Here is a 17,427-nt window from a genome sequence, read left to right as displayed (position 1 = left end):
GTAGGTTATCATTTTGTTTGTTTGTTTGTTTGTTTATTACCTGCCCTTCACCGTACGATTACGCTGAGAAACCCATGGTCACCCAATGAGCTTCATGACTGAGTGGAGGTTTGAACCCCTGGTCTCCTAGATCCTAGTCTGACACTTTAACCACTTCACCACATTGCCTCCTTATGGCTGAATGGAGATTTGAACTCTGGTCTTGCTGGCCCACACCCAACCGTTGATACATTGCAACCCTTGAACCTCTCGCACGACTTCAATGAGACCAGTCTGGTTTGTGAATTAGAGCCTGGCACCTTTTTATTGCTGAACACATTTATTTGGAAGTCAGTTCTTTTGAAATTCACAGGACATTCTCTCAAGTATCTTTGCTTAGGATTGGGGTGATTGCTAGTGTTTGCATTAGCATCAGTCTGCACAACAGCTTTCAGTAAATTTCCTGAACTGTGCCCCAGCTCATACATATGAATAGGGTTGTGCTAACCAATTAAAACATAAGTGCCCGGGGGGGGGCAGCTCCACATAACTAACCAGATGTTTGAGGCAATTACATGTGCAATTCCTCAACCTGCATGCAGGGAAGCTGCTTCAACCAAAACTGCTTCCACTATGCAGCTGCATGATCAGTTCCCACAACACAGTTTGCATTTGAGAACTGGGCCTCCAAAGAAAAGGTGCAGCCACTAAGAAGGTTTGCTCGCTTGCAGCTCCCATGTATTGAACCTCCTTCCCATTTTCTAGGGGAGAATTTCCCAGATGCCATGGCCAGGTTGGGCCGTGTGCAGCCATAGCTGAATCCAGTTATGGTCTGATTCAGGCTCAAACTGAAAGCAGGAGCCTGAAGTGCAGCAGAGAGCTTATGCTCTGTTGAACAGGCAACGCTAGATGAAATGGATCTGAGCATTTTATGCCAGCCACCAGGCATACTCCTGCCTGTCAGTCTCAGAGATCAATGTTGCATATTCATCTTCTGTTTATAATTTGATGCATGTAAATTATTTTTTAAAAATAATATTTATTAACAGTTTAAACACTACAAAAGAAAGAAAATTAAAACAAAACAATACAATACAAAAACAAAGACACTACATAGCACTAACACTAAGACATTAAACTAACAAAACAAAACAAAAACAATTTAAAACACATCCAGTAATTTCAATATGATGCATGTAAATTATCCCTGGACTAAAAGATTTTCCAGCTTTTGCATTGGTGGTGACAAGATTATTGGGTCAGGTCAGGTCTATGGCCCTATCTAGCAGTCAAAGGCAAGACAATGACTTGGGATGTAGGAATACTCCCAGAATTCACCTGAGTTCACACCAATTAGCAAAGCCAAGTTAGCAAAGAGCTAAAGACAATGGGAACTCAGTAAATGCATACTGATGGAGCATATGAGTGTTCTGGGGCATCAACCATGATTGCTAAATAATTGCAAGCGAACCATGCATCAGGGATGGAGAACTTGTGGCTCTCCAGCTGTTGATGAACTACAGCGTGTGCCAACATGGCCAGTGGTCAGGGATAATGGGAGCTGTAGTCCAACAACCTCTGGTGACCACAGGCTTTCCATCCCTGTTATGCATGGATGCAAATTGCACCACCAAATTACTTGATAAACATGGATCAAATCTGATGCAAGCCATTGTACTTTAATGTGGGGCCAGTTCATGGTGGCTTCCAAGTCTTCAAACACCCAGGAGTATCAGTAGCTATGAAATTTTATTTCAGCACTCACTCCTAATTTGGTTCATGTAAACGTTCCCTAGACAGTTCTGAACACAGAAAGCTCCTTGGAAACAAGAACACTGCCTCTTTGTGTTGCAATTTGAAAATCGCACCCTGTTTTATATCTTCCAAGGGCAAGAATCAATAGTTCTTTGCTTGTCATTGATATGAATCATTATGATTTTGGGGAGGTTGTGATTACTCTTTGATTTATGAATGCTGCTGGTTTTCAGAAGAGCCATTTTAAACAATGGCTTGTAAATAACGAAAAATAACCAAATCTATTGCTTATTCCAGATGGCAGGCAGAGCACATCACCAGTGCTCAGAATGAGGCAATAATACCTTTTATGTACTAAATGTTTCCTTCATCTTAATGCTGACTTAAGGTATCTGAGATACACATCAAATCTATTTGGTATACACTAAACACACACACACACACACAATCTAAGGAAACATAGAGGTGTGAAAAGCAGGACTGATCTGCCCAGAGAGGAGGATGTGTGGGCTCAGGTTGGGGTAGAATGACAGGCAATAAACAAGGCAGAGCTGAGGATGAGCAACCAAGGCAGGAAATGAAGCTGGAATTGGCTTGTCAACACTTAGAGGGACAAGTGCTCAAAGAGGTTGCATTTGCACCCTCATTGGGTGGGACATCGATGGCAGGTGGGGTACAATTCGTACCAGAATTGTAAGAATTCAGTTTGCTTACAGAGAAAACACCTGCACCCTGACCATTTCATGGGGTCAGAGATCCTCAGCAGAGTGGCTGCATCCCTTAACCATGCGCTAAATGCAGAAGCAGATGGCAGAAGGTCAACTCGTAGCCAAAATGAACCACAACATTACAAATCTCACAGGCTTAGACTTGCCCCAAGTGTTGGCCTTAATATTGCTTCTCTATAAATGGTACCCTCCAAACCATCATACACATTAGCTCCCCTTTTCAATTTGTTTCAGATTGTTTTTGTTACAGCAGGAAATATTGATGCGAGGCGTTAAATAATCAAAGGAAGATGACAATAATTTAAGGCACAGTTCAATTTTCACTTAAATATACCTCATAACTCTTTCCGTTGGTGCAATCTTTACAATACTATCGATCCATTTCATTTCTGTAGGGGAGTCGTCAACAGAAAACCCATTTATTGGGCTTTCAAAAGCAACAAATAACGGGACACAGAGCAAACAAATAATAATTCCATTTGTGATTGAAGTTCAAATAATAAAAAGTGCTTTGGAATGGCTGTTGTAACAAATACTTCCTGAGCCATTCTATTCTGCAGTTACAGTCAAACCCACCAACAATGAAGCCTCAAGATAGAAAAGGGTATTTTTAGAACCATCTAGTTTAAAAAAGGATAAATAATACAAAGCTCAAGCACAGTCTTTGTTGTCATTACACAAATACAGTGCTTTGTGGGCTTTTCCTCCTTGCTCAAACTGTCCCTGTAGTCTCACCTGTGTCTTATACATCTGTAAGAAAATGAGGTGATCAGTTTCAGGTAGAGAGTGGCTAAGATGACATCCATTTGGATTTAACTGAAAACCTTGTGTATATGTTTCCTAGATGCTTGAAGTCATCAGTCAGCTGATAATTGACTACCCAGAAGTGAAACGCTGGGTGTTCAAAGTGGACAGCGACTTTGAGGGAAATGGCACAGCATTCTGTGACATCTCCGAGCACCTCAAATGCTACCCCTGGCTTCAGAGAGAGATTCGTAGATACGGCCCTGAGATATGGAAGTTGCAGTGGGCACAAGTAAGTCCATCAGTCATTTTCAGGTGTCTTTCATTTTTGAAGTTTACCCAGTGCCTCCTGGAGTTCATATTTTATGTGCAATAGGAGAAGCTGAGCTACTTTGAAGGTGTCAACATAGCATCAGAAGGTAGAGGTACCTGGCACATTGCAGGTCTTAGGAGTTGCAAGGGGAGAGAGGCACCTGTACTGTCCTGTATGAAATAGGGAACACTTGTTGAAAATTCTTGCCAGGTAATTTGGGAGCATAGTTGCTTAGGACTTTAAAGGTAAAAGCTGGCATGGACAAGTTACTTTTTATCTTAGTAAAATCTTCACTGGGGTCATCTCAGTGTAGTATGTATTGTAACATGCCTTTGGGACAAGATGAAGGAGAAGTCTGCATAAGACCAATCATTATTCATTTTATCAAAGACACCCATGAGTTACCTTCCTTCCCATCTGTTCTCTTAACTGAAGCACCTTAACCCATTTTATATTCTCTTCGTGAGAAAAGCATCCCATTCTAGCCCTGAACCACAGTGTGCAGTCACTGCCGTACTTTTACATTCTCTTTCTTTGGATTAGTGGCTGTTGCTACAGTCCAGATTGTCTCTGCGAAGCATATTTTCATTAGGCTTACCCCACCTTGTGTATATCTGGGGTGTTGCAGTGGTTTTCATACTCGTGGCTTCTTGAAACTAATCAGGCTTTAGAAGTTCTTTCTGTTCTGTGCTTTCTTGCCAAGCTTGGGCCAGAATAATCTCTTGCATATTCTCACATAAAACCACAAGAACATAACAGGAGTTTGCTGGATCAGCCCAATGGCCCATCTATTCCAGCACCTTGTTCGCATGGTGGCAAGCCAAAACTCTCCCTTCATGCCATTTTTTATTTAGTCTGGCTCAAGTAGTCTCCGTGACAAGGAGTGCCTGTTTCCAGCTGTGGCTGCTTTGACAGCTATGATTTCCTCTTGGACAGAGATGACTTGGCCACTGAGCTCCATGCTTTGATAACTTCTAGATTGGATTATTGTAATACGCTTGACATGGGGCTGCCATTGGAGATGATTCAGAAGCTTCAACATGTGCAAAATTCCGCAGCCAGATTACTGGCCAGGGTTCCATTTAGAGCTCATGTAATTCCTATTTTGAAACAGCTGCACTGCTTGCCAATTTAAGGGGCTCACATTGATGTTTACAGCCATGAACAACTTAGGCTCCAAATATCTAAAAGATATTTTAGATACCTTCACTTCTTATGCTTTCAGGTGTTGAGATCAACAGAGGGGGCCCTCTTGGTAGTTCCATTGCCCTCAGAAGTTTGGGGAATGGTAGCCTAGAAGAGGGACTTCTCTGTGGCAGTCCCTACATTGTAGAACTCTGTTCTCACAGAGGTGTGTCCAATGTTTTCATCACATAGTTCTGTAGTATGCTGAAGACGATACCTCTTTACCCTAGTGTTGACAGTTAATTTTCCCCCTCTCTCTTCTGTTTGGGTTAATCTGATGATCCTTTTGCTTCAAATTATTTGTGTTTTTTAATAATTGTATACAAACTGTTTAGCTTCCTTTTCTTTTTAATTGTATTGCTGCAACCCACTTTGGGACTTTCTGGTGAAGGGCAGGTGAGAAATATTTCATGTTGGTGTAATGAATTGCTTTGCTGAAAACTTGCTGAGAAGTCTCTAAACTAAAATCATCCAGTTAAAATCCATTTAGGAACAGAGATGAAACAAAGGTTAAATAACTTGTTTCACCTTGATCTACAGGTCTCTGTGTATGATCAGATGCACTCACAGATCTTTTACAGGCTGTACAGGGGCCCCCATTCATTTCAATGGGGCAAACATTTGCATCTTAGACTTCCAATTTGATTCCACCATTAGAATGAACGATGGGTGATTATAGGCAGGGTTATTGGCTTGCAAAACCAAGGTTCCATGCTCATAATCTATTGGGCTGTGGTGCCAGACAGGTGATTGAGTTACTGCAACTATGATGTAGTGCACTTGAGAGCATGCACATAAAGGAAGGTGAGAGGGGGGAGGGTGCCAAATAAATACTTAGGGCACCAACTTTTGTCCTCACTCAAGGCACAATATTACCAAAGTTACCCCTGCTGCTGGATCAGGCTAGTAGCCCATCTAGTTCTAAGAGTAGCCACATGGATGCCTGCAAGCAGGATCTTAGTGCAACAGTGTCATCCCCTCCTGTAGTTTCCAAAATTAGTATTCAGAAGCATACTTGTTGCAACCTATTCATTTTGGCACTACACCCCAGTGTGAAGACCCTCCACACAGCACTTTTTATTGTGCATTTATGATGATTTGTACTCAGATGATGGTTTCAGAGCAATTATGCACAATCCTCAATAATGTTCATATCATCAAAAGTTTCAATGTGGTCATACTACTTTATTTCCAAGCAATGTTGGTCTCCTGCTGAAATCCTATAACCTTTTTCTACCACAGTTTGTGTGGTTTTTTTTTAGGGGGGGGTTGTCCCATTTGTGTTGCTAGACACTGGCAGAGAAAGAGGAGTGGGGGTGGGAGCGCACTGCCCCCAGCAGCGTGAGCTCTCCGCCCCCTGGTGCTGATGAAGCTCCGCCACTGTTGCTAGAGTGCTGCCATCAGCAACAAATAATGCAGTAACATTGGGGAGGCATTGGGGAGCAGCTAATAAAGCTGAATGGTGTGTAGACGATCTAGTACAGGCTTCCTCAACCTAGAACCTCAACCTGAGACTACAATTCCCATCATCCCTGACCACTGGTCCTGCTAGCTAGGGATCATGGGAGTTGTAGGCCAAAAACATCTGGAGGGCCGAGGTTGAGGAAGCTTGATCTAGTACAAACACACCACAAATACACTATTGTTGTGCATCAGTGCTGTGTTGCAAAAAACAACAGTCTGGAGTGGGCCTGAGTGTCCTGTTATGCTGCATTTGACCCATTGGTGTTCTTCCCGTGAAGTGTCACAGTACACATATAACAGGGAAAAAGACTGCAAGCAATTTGATCAAACTCCTTAACAGCGTCTCCCCTCCCCGTTCCAAATAATATATCACCATTTCTCACCTTTTAGATCTCAGCCCTGGCTTTTCAACAGCACCAGTCTTTCATATTTAGAAACGAATTGCAGTCTCCATTGAATGTTTCCACTGAGTGCAGAGGATTAGAATCCTCCTTTGTTACTGAATGCTCTTGTAATGCTCCTGCATTTAGACATCAAAGCATTAGTTTATGAGCACAGGCATGCTTTAATGTCCTATTACAGTATGGAGACCTGCTTTCGATAATGAAGACATTGTGTCATCGACTTAAGCTGCCACGTTACCAAACATATGCTGGCAGGTTATTAAAAAATTCAGCTTTGTGATGAAAGACTATCCTGCAGGCTAGGAGTACATGGCAAAAGACTCTCCATTCCGGTAGAGTTATTAGAAACGAGAATATGACTCTAAGCACTAAATTATGTTAATACTTACAAATAGCATCATTTGCATAGCGGTTTATGATACGATCCCAAGGTTTTTCCTTCATTGGTATGTAGTAGGGCAACCGATTAAACATAATGTGGTTTACCGGAGTTTATACTGAGTGTCTATTCCATGTAAAAATGGAGTCCTAATTGTTGGATCCTCCAGACCAGAATGTTGACCATTCCATTCAGGACATACAGTCATCACAGTAATCTCCTCTGAAACTTTCTGTGAGTTCAAGAGAAATCCTGAGGATGTTAGTGGTTTAAGAGTTTATGTGGCAATTTGAATCATCTCCAGTCAAGTCAACACCCTCCCCAATGCTTGTGCCCTCAGATCACACACATAACCAACCATTCTAAAGACTTACATGTAGGTAAAACACATCAATAATTTTCCTACCAACTACTGGTTGACTAACTTTTAGTTGAGCTATACATCTCCACCCCTTAAGCTCTCAAGTGGCATTAATGGGATTGCCCATCGCAAAACACCTGGACACAAGGAAGGTCATCCCATTTCTTGAAAAAACAACACAAAGCTATAGTCTGTGGAAAGCTGTGCATCTTTTGTCACGGAAGATGTTTTGAGAAGAACTAGGAGCTGAAGAAACTGGCACCCCAACAGCAAATGTTTTAAAGAAGCAGCAAGGTGTGTTCTAGGGCCATCACTTCCATGCCCTGCTGGTGATGTTCCAAAGGGTCCATTGGACCATCTGCTTCTGGAAACAGAATGTTGACCAGATAGACCCTGGGCTCAGATCCAGCAAGACATTTCTTAAGGTTTTTTTTTATGGTGTTGAAAGTGCTTGTTATTTCATTATCAGGACCTAGATCATTAAAATATGCCTTGCAAACCTTTGTTTGACCACTTTTCAGGAATATGGGAGTTTCAGTGCTTGCATTCAACTACTCCACCCCTCAAGGGTAAGTTCATTAATTTAAATGCAAGAAGCAAACAACTGTGTGGTCCTACCCAACTTCCTGTGCTAGGGGAAGGGCTGCAGCTCAGTGGTAGCGGTAGAGCATCTGCTTTGCATGCAGAAGGTTCCAGCTTCAATCCCCAGCATCTCCAGGTAGGACTGGGAGAGAATCCCTCTCTGAAATCCTGGCCAGCCACTTCAGGCCATTGTATAGAGTTCTGAGCTAGATGGACCAATGGTCTGACTCAGTGTAAGGCAGCTCGCCATGTTCCTCTTGAGTAGGACTGATAACAAATAAGGGTGGGCTCCATATGGGCACTGGACTTGTGTCCTCAGCCATGGTCTGATAGAAGGAATGGGGACAAGTGTGCCCAGCAAGGACTTTTCAGCAGGGCTTCCACATGAACCCATAAACCAGCATCAGGGAAAACTGACTTACATCCTCCCTCCATTTCATAAAGTTGATTCCTGAATTGCGTGCGTATACCCAACCCCTGGCCAGGAATGGGCTCAGGGAAAGGGAAGGAATGTGTTTTGGATCCCACCCACCCAGAGGCAGCATTGTGGTTTATGTTTCTAGAGATGCTGCTGGTTTGTGACCCCCAGCTATCACAACAGAGTTTACGTAATAATTGTTACATAGGGAACACGCTCTTCCAGACCGATTATGATCTGAAATAAAAGAAACGCCATTTGCAGCAGCAGTATTTTGATAGCTCTTTCCGAATGTCATGTAGCTTAATAGTGGATGTTAAAATTATATTGGCTAGCAGAAGAGGTCTCCACTAGTCTCTAAACTATATAGCCATCGACGGGATATCAAGTTGTGTTTACCTATTACATCAGAGAACAAGCTGTGATGCTCTTGCTCAGTCGGTTATTATATTTAATGTGGCTACCAGTGTTTGGGTTTCAGGTGATTCCCTGATTCCTTAATTGTTGTGTCTTGTTATTTTATTATGTCCCTTGGTTAAATTCCTAGGACCTACAATAATCAGATATGCAAGCTGTTGGTTTGCATGTCCTATTGATTTAATATTCTTCTAATCAGTACATAAAGCTATGGGCCTGCGGTGTTAATTTTTCATATGCTTACAAAGCACCCTTTGATTTTCTGTCACGCGTTAATTACAGCGTTTTGCCATTAAATAGGAAGCTTTGTGTAAACTAATTACTAGGTAATCATTGTCTACCGCGAGCCGTGCTGTTTGGTACCTTTTATTTTATTCGGGGAAAATGCACGGATCTCGCAGTCTGGAACCACTATACCTTCCAGCCATTAGCTCTCACTAATTCATAGCATTATTGTGTTAAGATTGTAGGAGTTGTAATTGTTGTGGTATCAGTGCTGTTAATTACCGGAGTAAACAGTTGAAATGATGCCAAGGTCTATTGTACAAAGCAGAGAAAAGGAGTTTTAAATGTTACTTCTACCATCTGGGGACTGAAGTCTTTGCAAATGCTACAAAACAGCAGTGAGGCAATATCAGAGCTTCAAGCTTCAGGGTTTTAGGCCATATGGATTCAGAATATTTTGAATCAATTGAATTTAACTGCCAGTTTTTAGCAGTAACCGCGCAGAGATGAGGAGAATAAAGCAAGATCACGAAAGAAAATCTGGAATTTGTCAGTGTTATCACATGCCATAAAGTGCCTCTGTAGATTATATTAAAATGTTTATTCTGCTAAATTCAAAGAAGCAGAGGCAGGCTAAAAATGAATGCAGATTTCAACAGTGTATTGCTACAAAGGGTGATTTTTTTGTTTTATTTTGGGATTAGGCAGGGGTATTTGAAAGTCATCTATCTCAACAGTTAATACAACAGTAACAATGAACTCAATAACTAACAATTAACAGGGGGCTCCTGTGAATTTCCAAGAACTTAATTTTTATTCTATTTTAGCATTTGTAGACTTCCTCTCAGAAGTAAGTAAAAAAACATAGAACATAACATCAGGGAATAAAGTATTTAAAATTATCTTTTTGGTGCTGTTGTTCTTTTAAAAATGGAAGTATTTGGAAAATGTTCAATCCCAGCAGTCTGAAAGAAGATTTCATGTTTGTTTGCGCTTCAGTGGCAAGACAAGGGCAAAACCACACTTTGCGTGGGTGCAACTGCACAAGACAATTCAAAATAAATAAGGAGGTGTGCAAGGGGTGTGCCCTGTGCACTCTGGCCTTCCTAGTTTCTGTTTCTTCAACAGATAAAAAAATCTTAAATTCTGCATTATTGTTTGGGGAAGGGAGTTTTTATAAAAGAAATAAGTATGTATAGTGACATACTTATGTATGTATATTAACAAGTGTTCCCTGTTTAAAGAAAAATGCCCATTACACATTATTAAAGAAATTAAATCTGACCAGCTCTATATCTAGGCATGGCATAATTTTAAGCACCTTGGCAAAATAAATTGTCCAGACCGATTGCTTTGCTAAAAACAAAAAGCAGCAACAATAGAATGAATGAATGAATGAATAAATGAATGAAATTGTATAAATATGTGATATTTCTTTTGTAAAGAAAGCAGTCCTGTGTGTGTTTCAGTATATTGCCTTTATTTAAAAACATTGGGTTGATCCCAATTTTTGTGACATATATCCGTCCACCCACCCCCACCCCCCGAAAAGATCCCCTGCGGTCCCTATGTAGCTCTTTCATTGGGCTTGGATTTGGGGAGGGGGAAGGCATCCCCCCCCCAATTCTAGTTTGTTTGTTTTTATTGGCCTGTTAACAGATGTTGACGTGGTTCAGGGCACAAGGCAGCCATGTGCTTCTAAATGGAGAGATCTCTCCACAATGAAGCCTGGAGCTGCAGGGGGTTGTTTGGGGCTAGAACAATGTTCTCTAGGCTTTGTGTGTGTGGCCAAATTCAGAATGAAAAGGGATTGATTAATTGTACGTAATGAAATCCTTAGCGAGCCAGAAGAGAATAGTGTGACCCATGTGGTGAGGAGAAAACGGGAGCAGCAGTTTAAGTGGTGGAAAGTTGAAAGAGGGCTAACCTCCTTGTTCTAATAGTCGAGGCGAGTGGCTGCTTGGCGGTCCGCTGTTGAAGCGCAGCATATGTGCCTCCCTTTGACAAAGGCCCTCTTCAGCCCAAAGCAGCCCCTCGGCCTGTGCGTTGATCCAGAGCGACGGGCCGCGGTAATGAGGGACAGGCCTCTCAAGAAGCAGAGAGGAGATAATACCGCGTAAGTGGAGAGTTCTGTGGAGTGTTCTCGCCATTCGACATAATGCAAGGCGCTACCCCGGCGAATCGCTTGCCATCCAGCTGAAATGGGCCATTAGGTATCGGGGAAAATTGTCTTTTGCTACTTTCAGCAGATGGAGCAAATATTTTACAAAGCCATTTTACATACAAAAACCATTTGCGTGACTTGGTAATGGCAGCTGTTTTACATGATGTTACCTTCCAAAAGAATGTCTCTCATGAAAGGCAAAATCGGGACTTTTTTAATTTTAAAATTTGCAGTTGCACACTCAAGCATTCAGCCCTAAAAGCGGCATTTGAATTCTAAGTAAGTGTGGCAGGCGATTGATCGCTTCCAAAAACATTTTCCAGCATTTTTGTTCTTTTGCGTAGATTGCAGCACCAGAGAGTAACACCCCACCCCCCCAAGCAACGAAACAAATTCTAAAGTACTTGCAAACTGCTGGATGGTGTGTGCATGTGTGTGTGTAGCGGAAGGAACCCAACAGCGTTTCCATTTCAGTCTGCCTCACAATAAGCTTTTTCTTAAACCCAGTGGCTGAAACCATGAGAGACAACTTTTGACTGGGAAGTGGATTTTTCAGCTAAGTACTTTTTCAGTCCTTGTGGTTCTGGGAAGAACTTTAAACAGTGGTAAGAGCTCAGAAGTTGGGAAATGAATAAACCCACCTGGGGAAAAAAGTACAGCCACCAGGATCGCTTTTCACTTTGTTCTCTCACTTTTCCTGTGAATAGTAGTGATGGGAGATAAATTCAGTCTGGTTCACATTTTAATGCAAGCCTCCCTAACTCACACTTCCTGAAAGAATACACAACTTACACTTTGAAATGTGCACTTTCCCGAATTTTGCAGTGCAGGTCTCCTTCCAAATGATATGCTAGGGACAAATATATGTGCATAAAAATGCATACAGTATTTTAGTGAAAATAATATATTAAAAATGCATTACGTTTGGGAAAAGTGCTTGCAAATAAAGCAAGCAAATATATGTAAAGTACAAGAAATGCTCACTTTAATGTTGACAAATTTTCATGAGGACTTTAAAAAAAAATCACAAACTTATGTGGAAATGGGGTGAACTGAACTTCACATTGGAAAAATGAGAAATCAAAATTGATAGATTCATCCATTCTTGGAACAGTTAGGCTTTCCTTTCATTTTTTTTGTTCACCACATGTGTGTGATCTTAGGTTGGGTGGGAGATAGTGATTAGCTTAGAAACATAGAATCAATGAATTGTAGAGTTGGAAGGGATATCTAGTCCAACCCCTACAATGCAGGAACTTCATAGCAGACAGCCATCTAACCTCTGCTTAGGAACCTGCAAGGAAGGAGAGTCCACCATCTCTTGTGGAAGTCTGTTCCACTGTCAAACAGCTCTTACTTTCAGAAAGTTCTTTCTGATGTTTCATTGGAAGCTCATATCTTGTAACTTGAAGGCCTTGGTTTGGATCTTAGCTTGTTTTCTCCTTCCCCAGAGGCTAACTCCCTCTTCAGTGTGACAGCCATATATATATATATGAAGAAGGCTATCATATCTCCTCCCAGATCTCCCTGGTCCAGTCCTCTTCAATAAACCAGTTAGTCTCATAGGATGTGACATCAGTATTGACACTGGGTACTGTAACTGTGAAGCAAAAACAACTTCAACAGCCACTATGCAGTGCAAGGATCTGATTTTCTCTCTTTCCCCAACCCCCTGATTAGAAGCAAATATATGCATTGGGATTCAGCCCAGAGTGACTAGAGGGAATGGCTTTATCTAGTGCACTGAAAATAAGACAGAAGCAACTTAATGGTACCTATTGATTTGTAGATAGAGCATCTTGCTAGCATTAATCAATGAAGAGAAAATTTATGTGGACCAAGCAATCCCCTCCCCCAATATGGGAAATCATTAGTTCTCACTAGTTCTTAAATTAGTTATACATGAAAGAAAAGCACAAGCCATTCATTCTTCCCTCTCTTGTCTATATGGTGCTTTTCAGCTGGTTCAGTGCTACTGCAACGGCATTGGAATCTATAACTTATTAGCAAATCCTCCCTCAGTGTATACAGATACCCTGCACCTTCTCTCTTTGCTAGAAGTTTGGAGCAAGCCAGTGGCTTTTAGGGGACTCTCCAGTATTAGTTGCCAGTAGTAACTGTTGGCACTGGTACCCTTATAGGCACCATCAGGCTTTCTGTACATGAAGAATGTAATGTAAGAATAATACCTTTCTCGATATATTTTTAAAATCCAAATATACAGTATCTTCCAGAGCAAAGGTTGATGACACTCCCAAAGAATTCTAAAAAGTTGATTGGGCCAAACCTTCCCTTTCAAAAGCCATGCTGATTTTTTATCAACAAGGCTTGTTCTTCTATATATGTTTGTGTGTTTAACAGTGTTAGCATAAATCATTCTTTCTACCAGTTTGTCTGGGATGAAGGATAGGCTGACATGTCTCTAATGTCTTGGAGTGCTTCTCCTGTAGTTGTTGCAGATGCTTTTTTTAAGGCTAGCTTCTGAAGCTCTCTCTGCTTTGCAGGCATTAGATATCCTAAGCAAGTGAGTTAAACCATATGCTTCAGGGAAAGGTAATTTGTTCCCAGGCTGAGACTCAAAGATGTTCATTTGTGTTCAGAATTCACAAACTGCCTTTTGGCAAACACAACAGAGCAGTTTTACTTTGTGGTGTGTTATTAAGAGAAGCCGTTGCCTCCACATACAGTGCATTTAAAACACAGCATTTAAAAATGAAGAGAAACCCTGTCTAGCAAGGAAAAGAAATGAGTGTGATGCTTCACTAGTCCATCCTGCAGTCCAGGGGAGCAAGAACAGAGTCCCGGGATTGGTGTGCGAAGTGGGCAATTGGTCCTCTTTTGGAGCATGGGACATTTCCAATTTCAAGGGGTCATGAAGCAGAAGGAAAGAGGCCCAAGGGAAGCAAAGAAGTGATCATGATGCAGCTAGAGAAAAGCGACCTGGAGTTTTAACATACAGAGTCCCTAAGCTTGATGTGCTTGCTCAGCGCTCTGACTTTTTGACAGCCTTCCCCAATCTGACGCCTTCCAGATGTTTTGGACTACAACTCCCATCAGCCACAGCCAATACAAAACATCTGGAAACATCTGGTTGGGGAAGGCCGTGAAATTAATATTGCATTCTCTTTGCTTGCTAGGTAGCTAGCTTGCTTGCTTGTATGCAACATTGTGGGTGTTTGGTTCTATGGATGTTATATGGAGGAAGATGTTTCCATTGAGTTGCTGCTACAGATGTCAGAGAATACTGACAAAAACAGGAAAGGAAGTCAAAATTGTGTTGGTTGATTGTTTGTTCACCTGTGATCAGGAATGGAAATCAGTCAAGCAAATACCACCCGTATTTGTTTCCATTGTTGTGTTAAGTCCGCAAACAATACGTAATCAGCTGCTCATTTTTTACACTGTATTGATGTTTCCTTTACATTGAAATAAATATAAGTTACATAAGTTATGTACTTATCTACACTACATAGCAGACAGAGGCAGTGTTGTATTTGGTAGGAACTGAACTGCAGCAGAATGGAAATGGCATTGATGGTGGTGAAAACAGGTTGGAACAGAAATCTCTGCCTTCTTCCATCCCTAGATGCTGCTCATCTCACACATTGCTGATCCCTTGAATCTCCTTCATGCACAGTGACTTAATATAATAGTTTTGCTACCTTACCCAAGGTCAAGGTGCTCTGAGATGACGACAGTGGCATGCCCAGAAGGTTTAGCCAAATTGGTGAGGTCCAGCAGATAAGCCAGAATAGATTGTTGCCAAATGGAGAGCCCTCAGGAGCCCTCAGGAGAGAATGGGAACATGCATCTGAATAAGGAGCTAATGAATGGATATTATTATTATTATTATTATTATTATTATTATTAATTATTAGAGTTACCATCACCCTGGTAGACCAACAGATATTTGTAGCCTGCCATCTCCCCATTTTGTTTATTTTGTTCAGTTTTCTGCTAAAAAGAAATGAAGAATAGAACCAGTGGTTAAAAAGAAAGTATCTTTGATGAGGAAATGTTCTCAGATGGATGAAAGAAGAATAAGGAAAAAGATAAAGGAAACATTTAAAAAAAGGCTTTCTGGCTGTGGTTAAACAGTAACCACACAGCCTGTTGGAGGCCTGGTTTTTAATCACCCCACAAGCAGTTTTCATTTCTGCAGTAAAATTGCTTGTGGTTCTATTTAATTTGTTTCTGCAGGAACCAGCTTTGGCGAAGATCTCCCAGGAGCTGCCGGGCCTTTTAGCACAGCACGCTCAGGCTGTCAATGAGAAACGATTTCCTACATGGGGAAAATTCCTCCAAACATTTGTGAGTCAAGGTAAATAAGACTGCTAAGTTCCTGCTAAGTGCTATGAGGGATAATTATATCACCGGTACTTCATTCTCATTCATTTAGATATTTCTCTGCCCCTTTTCATTTCCCCATTGCAGTTTTAACTGTTGAAAAATAAGATGTAGGCAGCCATCTTTGATTCCGCCTAGTTGTAATGGGCTTGGCTTCCTTGCTGGAAACTGCTGAACTCTCCCCACACACAAACACTTTAGAAAACACATGGAAACAGACATATGGCTAGGAATTGCCTGGGTGGCAAAAGATGCTTCAGAAGAAGCTTTGAGAAGAAAGAAATCTCAAAGGACTACTGGCAACATTTTGTGGCTCAAGTCACAGTGCTAGCTGTGGCGTTAGTGTGTTCTGTGGCTTTTCTGAGGCTAGTGAGCTATTATTGCAATAAAAGAAGCTCTAAATTCTGCACTGTAGAATTCTGCAACCTGAAGACCTTATGTCAGCCAGTTCATATTCTCCTTAGTCTTATTTCATTAGCAATTCAGATTTGGTTAGTCAGAATCAAGTTGGGTCAAGAAGCTATGGAGATCATGGAAATCTCATTCCCTGACCAATGGGACTCAGCTCTTCCTTTTTGGCTTCCGAGATCTCAAACAACTTCTTCATGAACTTGAAGCAAAGTGTCTCAAGTTTTGTGCTAGCTCATGTAATTATGGAAGCACAGCATATATATTGATCTGGTTGCATTGTTATGCCATTCCTCTCCAGGAAGCTCAGCATTGCGGCTATGCCCATTCCATCTTTCTCCTGGGTAATTCTGATCTCATCTCTACTTCTACGTACACAAAATTAGATCCTTCCAGTCCCAATAATGACTCTCTAACAACAAACATGCCCTTTCAGGTGGCATCCAAGGCTAGAAAATGGCTGCCCTTATAAGCACAGAGGAAACTGAAAGTCACAGTGCCTAGCTGAAGTCAAGTTCAATATTTCCATTGAACCAGGCAGGACCTTCCCTAATAAATTGTTTATTTTTGGAAGGCAACAATCATTCAAGAGAAAATACTGGCAATACTGCATCCCAGAGCAAGCATTTAATTTGTATGGGGGGGGGCACTGCTTGATGGAATCCTGGCAACTTTTCTCTCTCTAGGTGGCATCATAGAAGCCTTCCCGCCCTCAGACAGCATCACTAGCCTCAAAGTGGACATGCTAATAGAGCCAACTGGAGAGATCTCAATGGTTTCCTCTGGAGACCAGTTCCATGCAGATGGTCCCCTGCGCTCCACAGGAACCACCCTTCCCCAGTGTTCCGTTGAGCCGCGGGTCCTTAACGGGCTGTGTCATCAGATTGGAGAGGCCTGCAGATCCAGAGGAGTGGTTGGATACTTCTCCATTGACTTTGTGACATTCATCCACCCTCAAACCATGGGCCAGCAGGTGAGTCTGCGAAGTGAAATCTTAAATCCTGTGACACGCTTGCAGATACTGTGAAATGTGATCATGATAAAAGGTGGAGCGGGGGTGGGGGGTGGGGGGGGGGAGAGAGAGAGAGAGAGAGAGAGAGAGAGAGAGAGAGAGAGAGAGAGAGAGAGGGGAAAGCTCTCCGCTATCCTCCTCTCACCGGCTACTAATTTCCATCCTCAGAAAACATGCTGTATTACAAAGACAGATTGGGTGGGTTTGGCAAAATGGTGGTTTTCCAGAGGTACCATTGGAATGGGGGAGGGAAAGATCAGGCCAGAAAGGTTGACACATTGGAATAATAATAATTATAATAATTTATTCTTTATACACCGCCCGTCTGGCTGGGTTTCCCCAGCCACTCTGGGCGGCTCCCAACAAAACATTAAAAGTACAATAAAACATATAACATTAAAAAACTTCCCTAAACAGGTCTGCCTTCAGATGTCTTCTAAAAGTCAGATAGTTGTTTATTTCCTTGACATCTGATGGGAGGGTGTTCCACAGGGCAGGCGTAATGTCACTTCTCGCAGGGAGGGAACTGCCGGAAGCTGGAC

The 17,427-nt window shown here is 41.8% G+C and overlaps 1 protein-coding gene across 4 annotated transcripts in view; it reads left to right on the top strand.

The window, feature by feature from the left end:
* IQCH (IQ motif containing H) overlaps positions 1–17,427 on the top strand; it is an 84,363-nt gene that overhangs the window by 37,378 nt on the left and 29,558 nt on the right. For all 4 annotated transcript variants that reach the window (XM_081888466.1, XM_081888467.1, XM_081888465.1 and 1 more), the window contains 3 exons: positions 3,307–3,498; positions 15,319–15,439; positions 16,560–16,846. In XM_081888466.1, coding sequence (XP_081744592.1) covers positions 3,307–3,498; positions 15,319–15,439; positions 16,560–16,846 — 600 coding nt within the window. The remainder of the gene's footprint in view (positions 1–3,306; positions 3,499–15,318; positions 15,440–16,559; positions 16,847–17,427) is intronic.

The sequence above is a fragment of the Podarcis melisellensis genome (assembly GCF_964234715.1).
Source record: "Podarcis melisellensis genome assembly, chromosome: 14".
NCBI classification, from domain to species: domain Eukaryota; kingdom Metazoa; phylum Chordata; class Lepidosauria; order Squamata; family Lacertidae; genus Podarcis; species Podarcis melisellensis.
The sequence above is the reverse complement of the archived record's forward strand: the minus strand, read 5'-3'. Positions and strand labels throughout refer to the sequence as shown.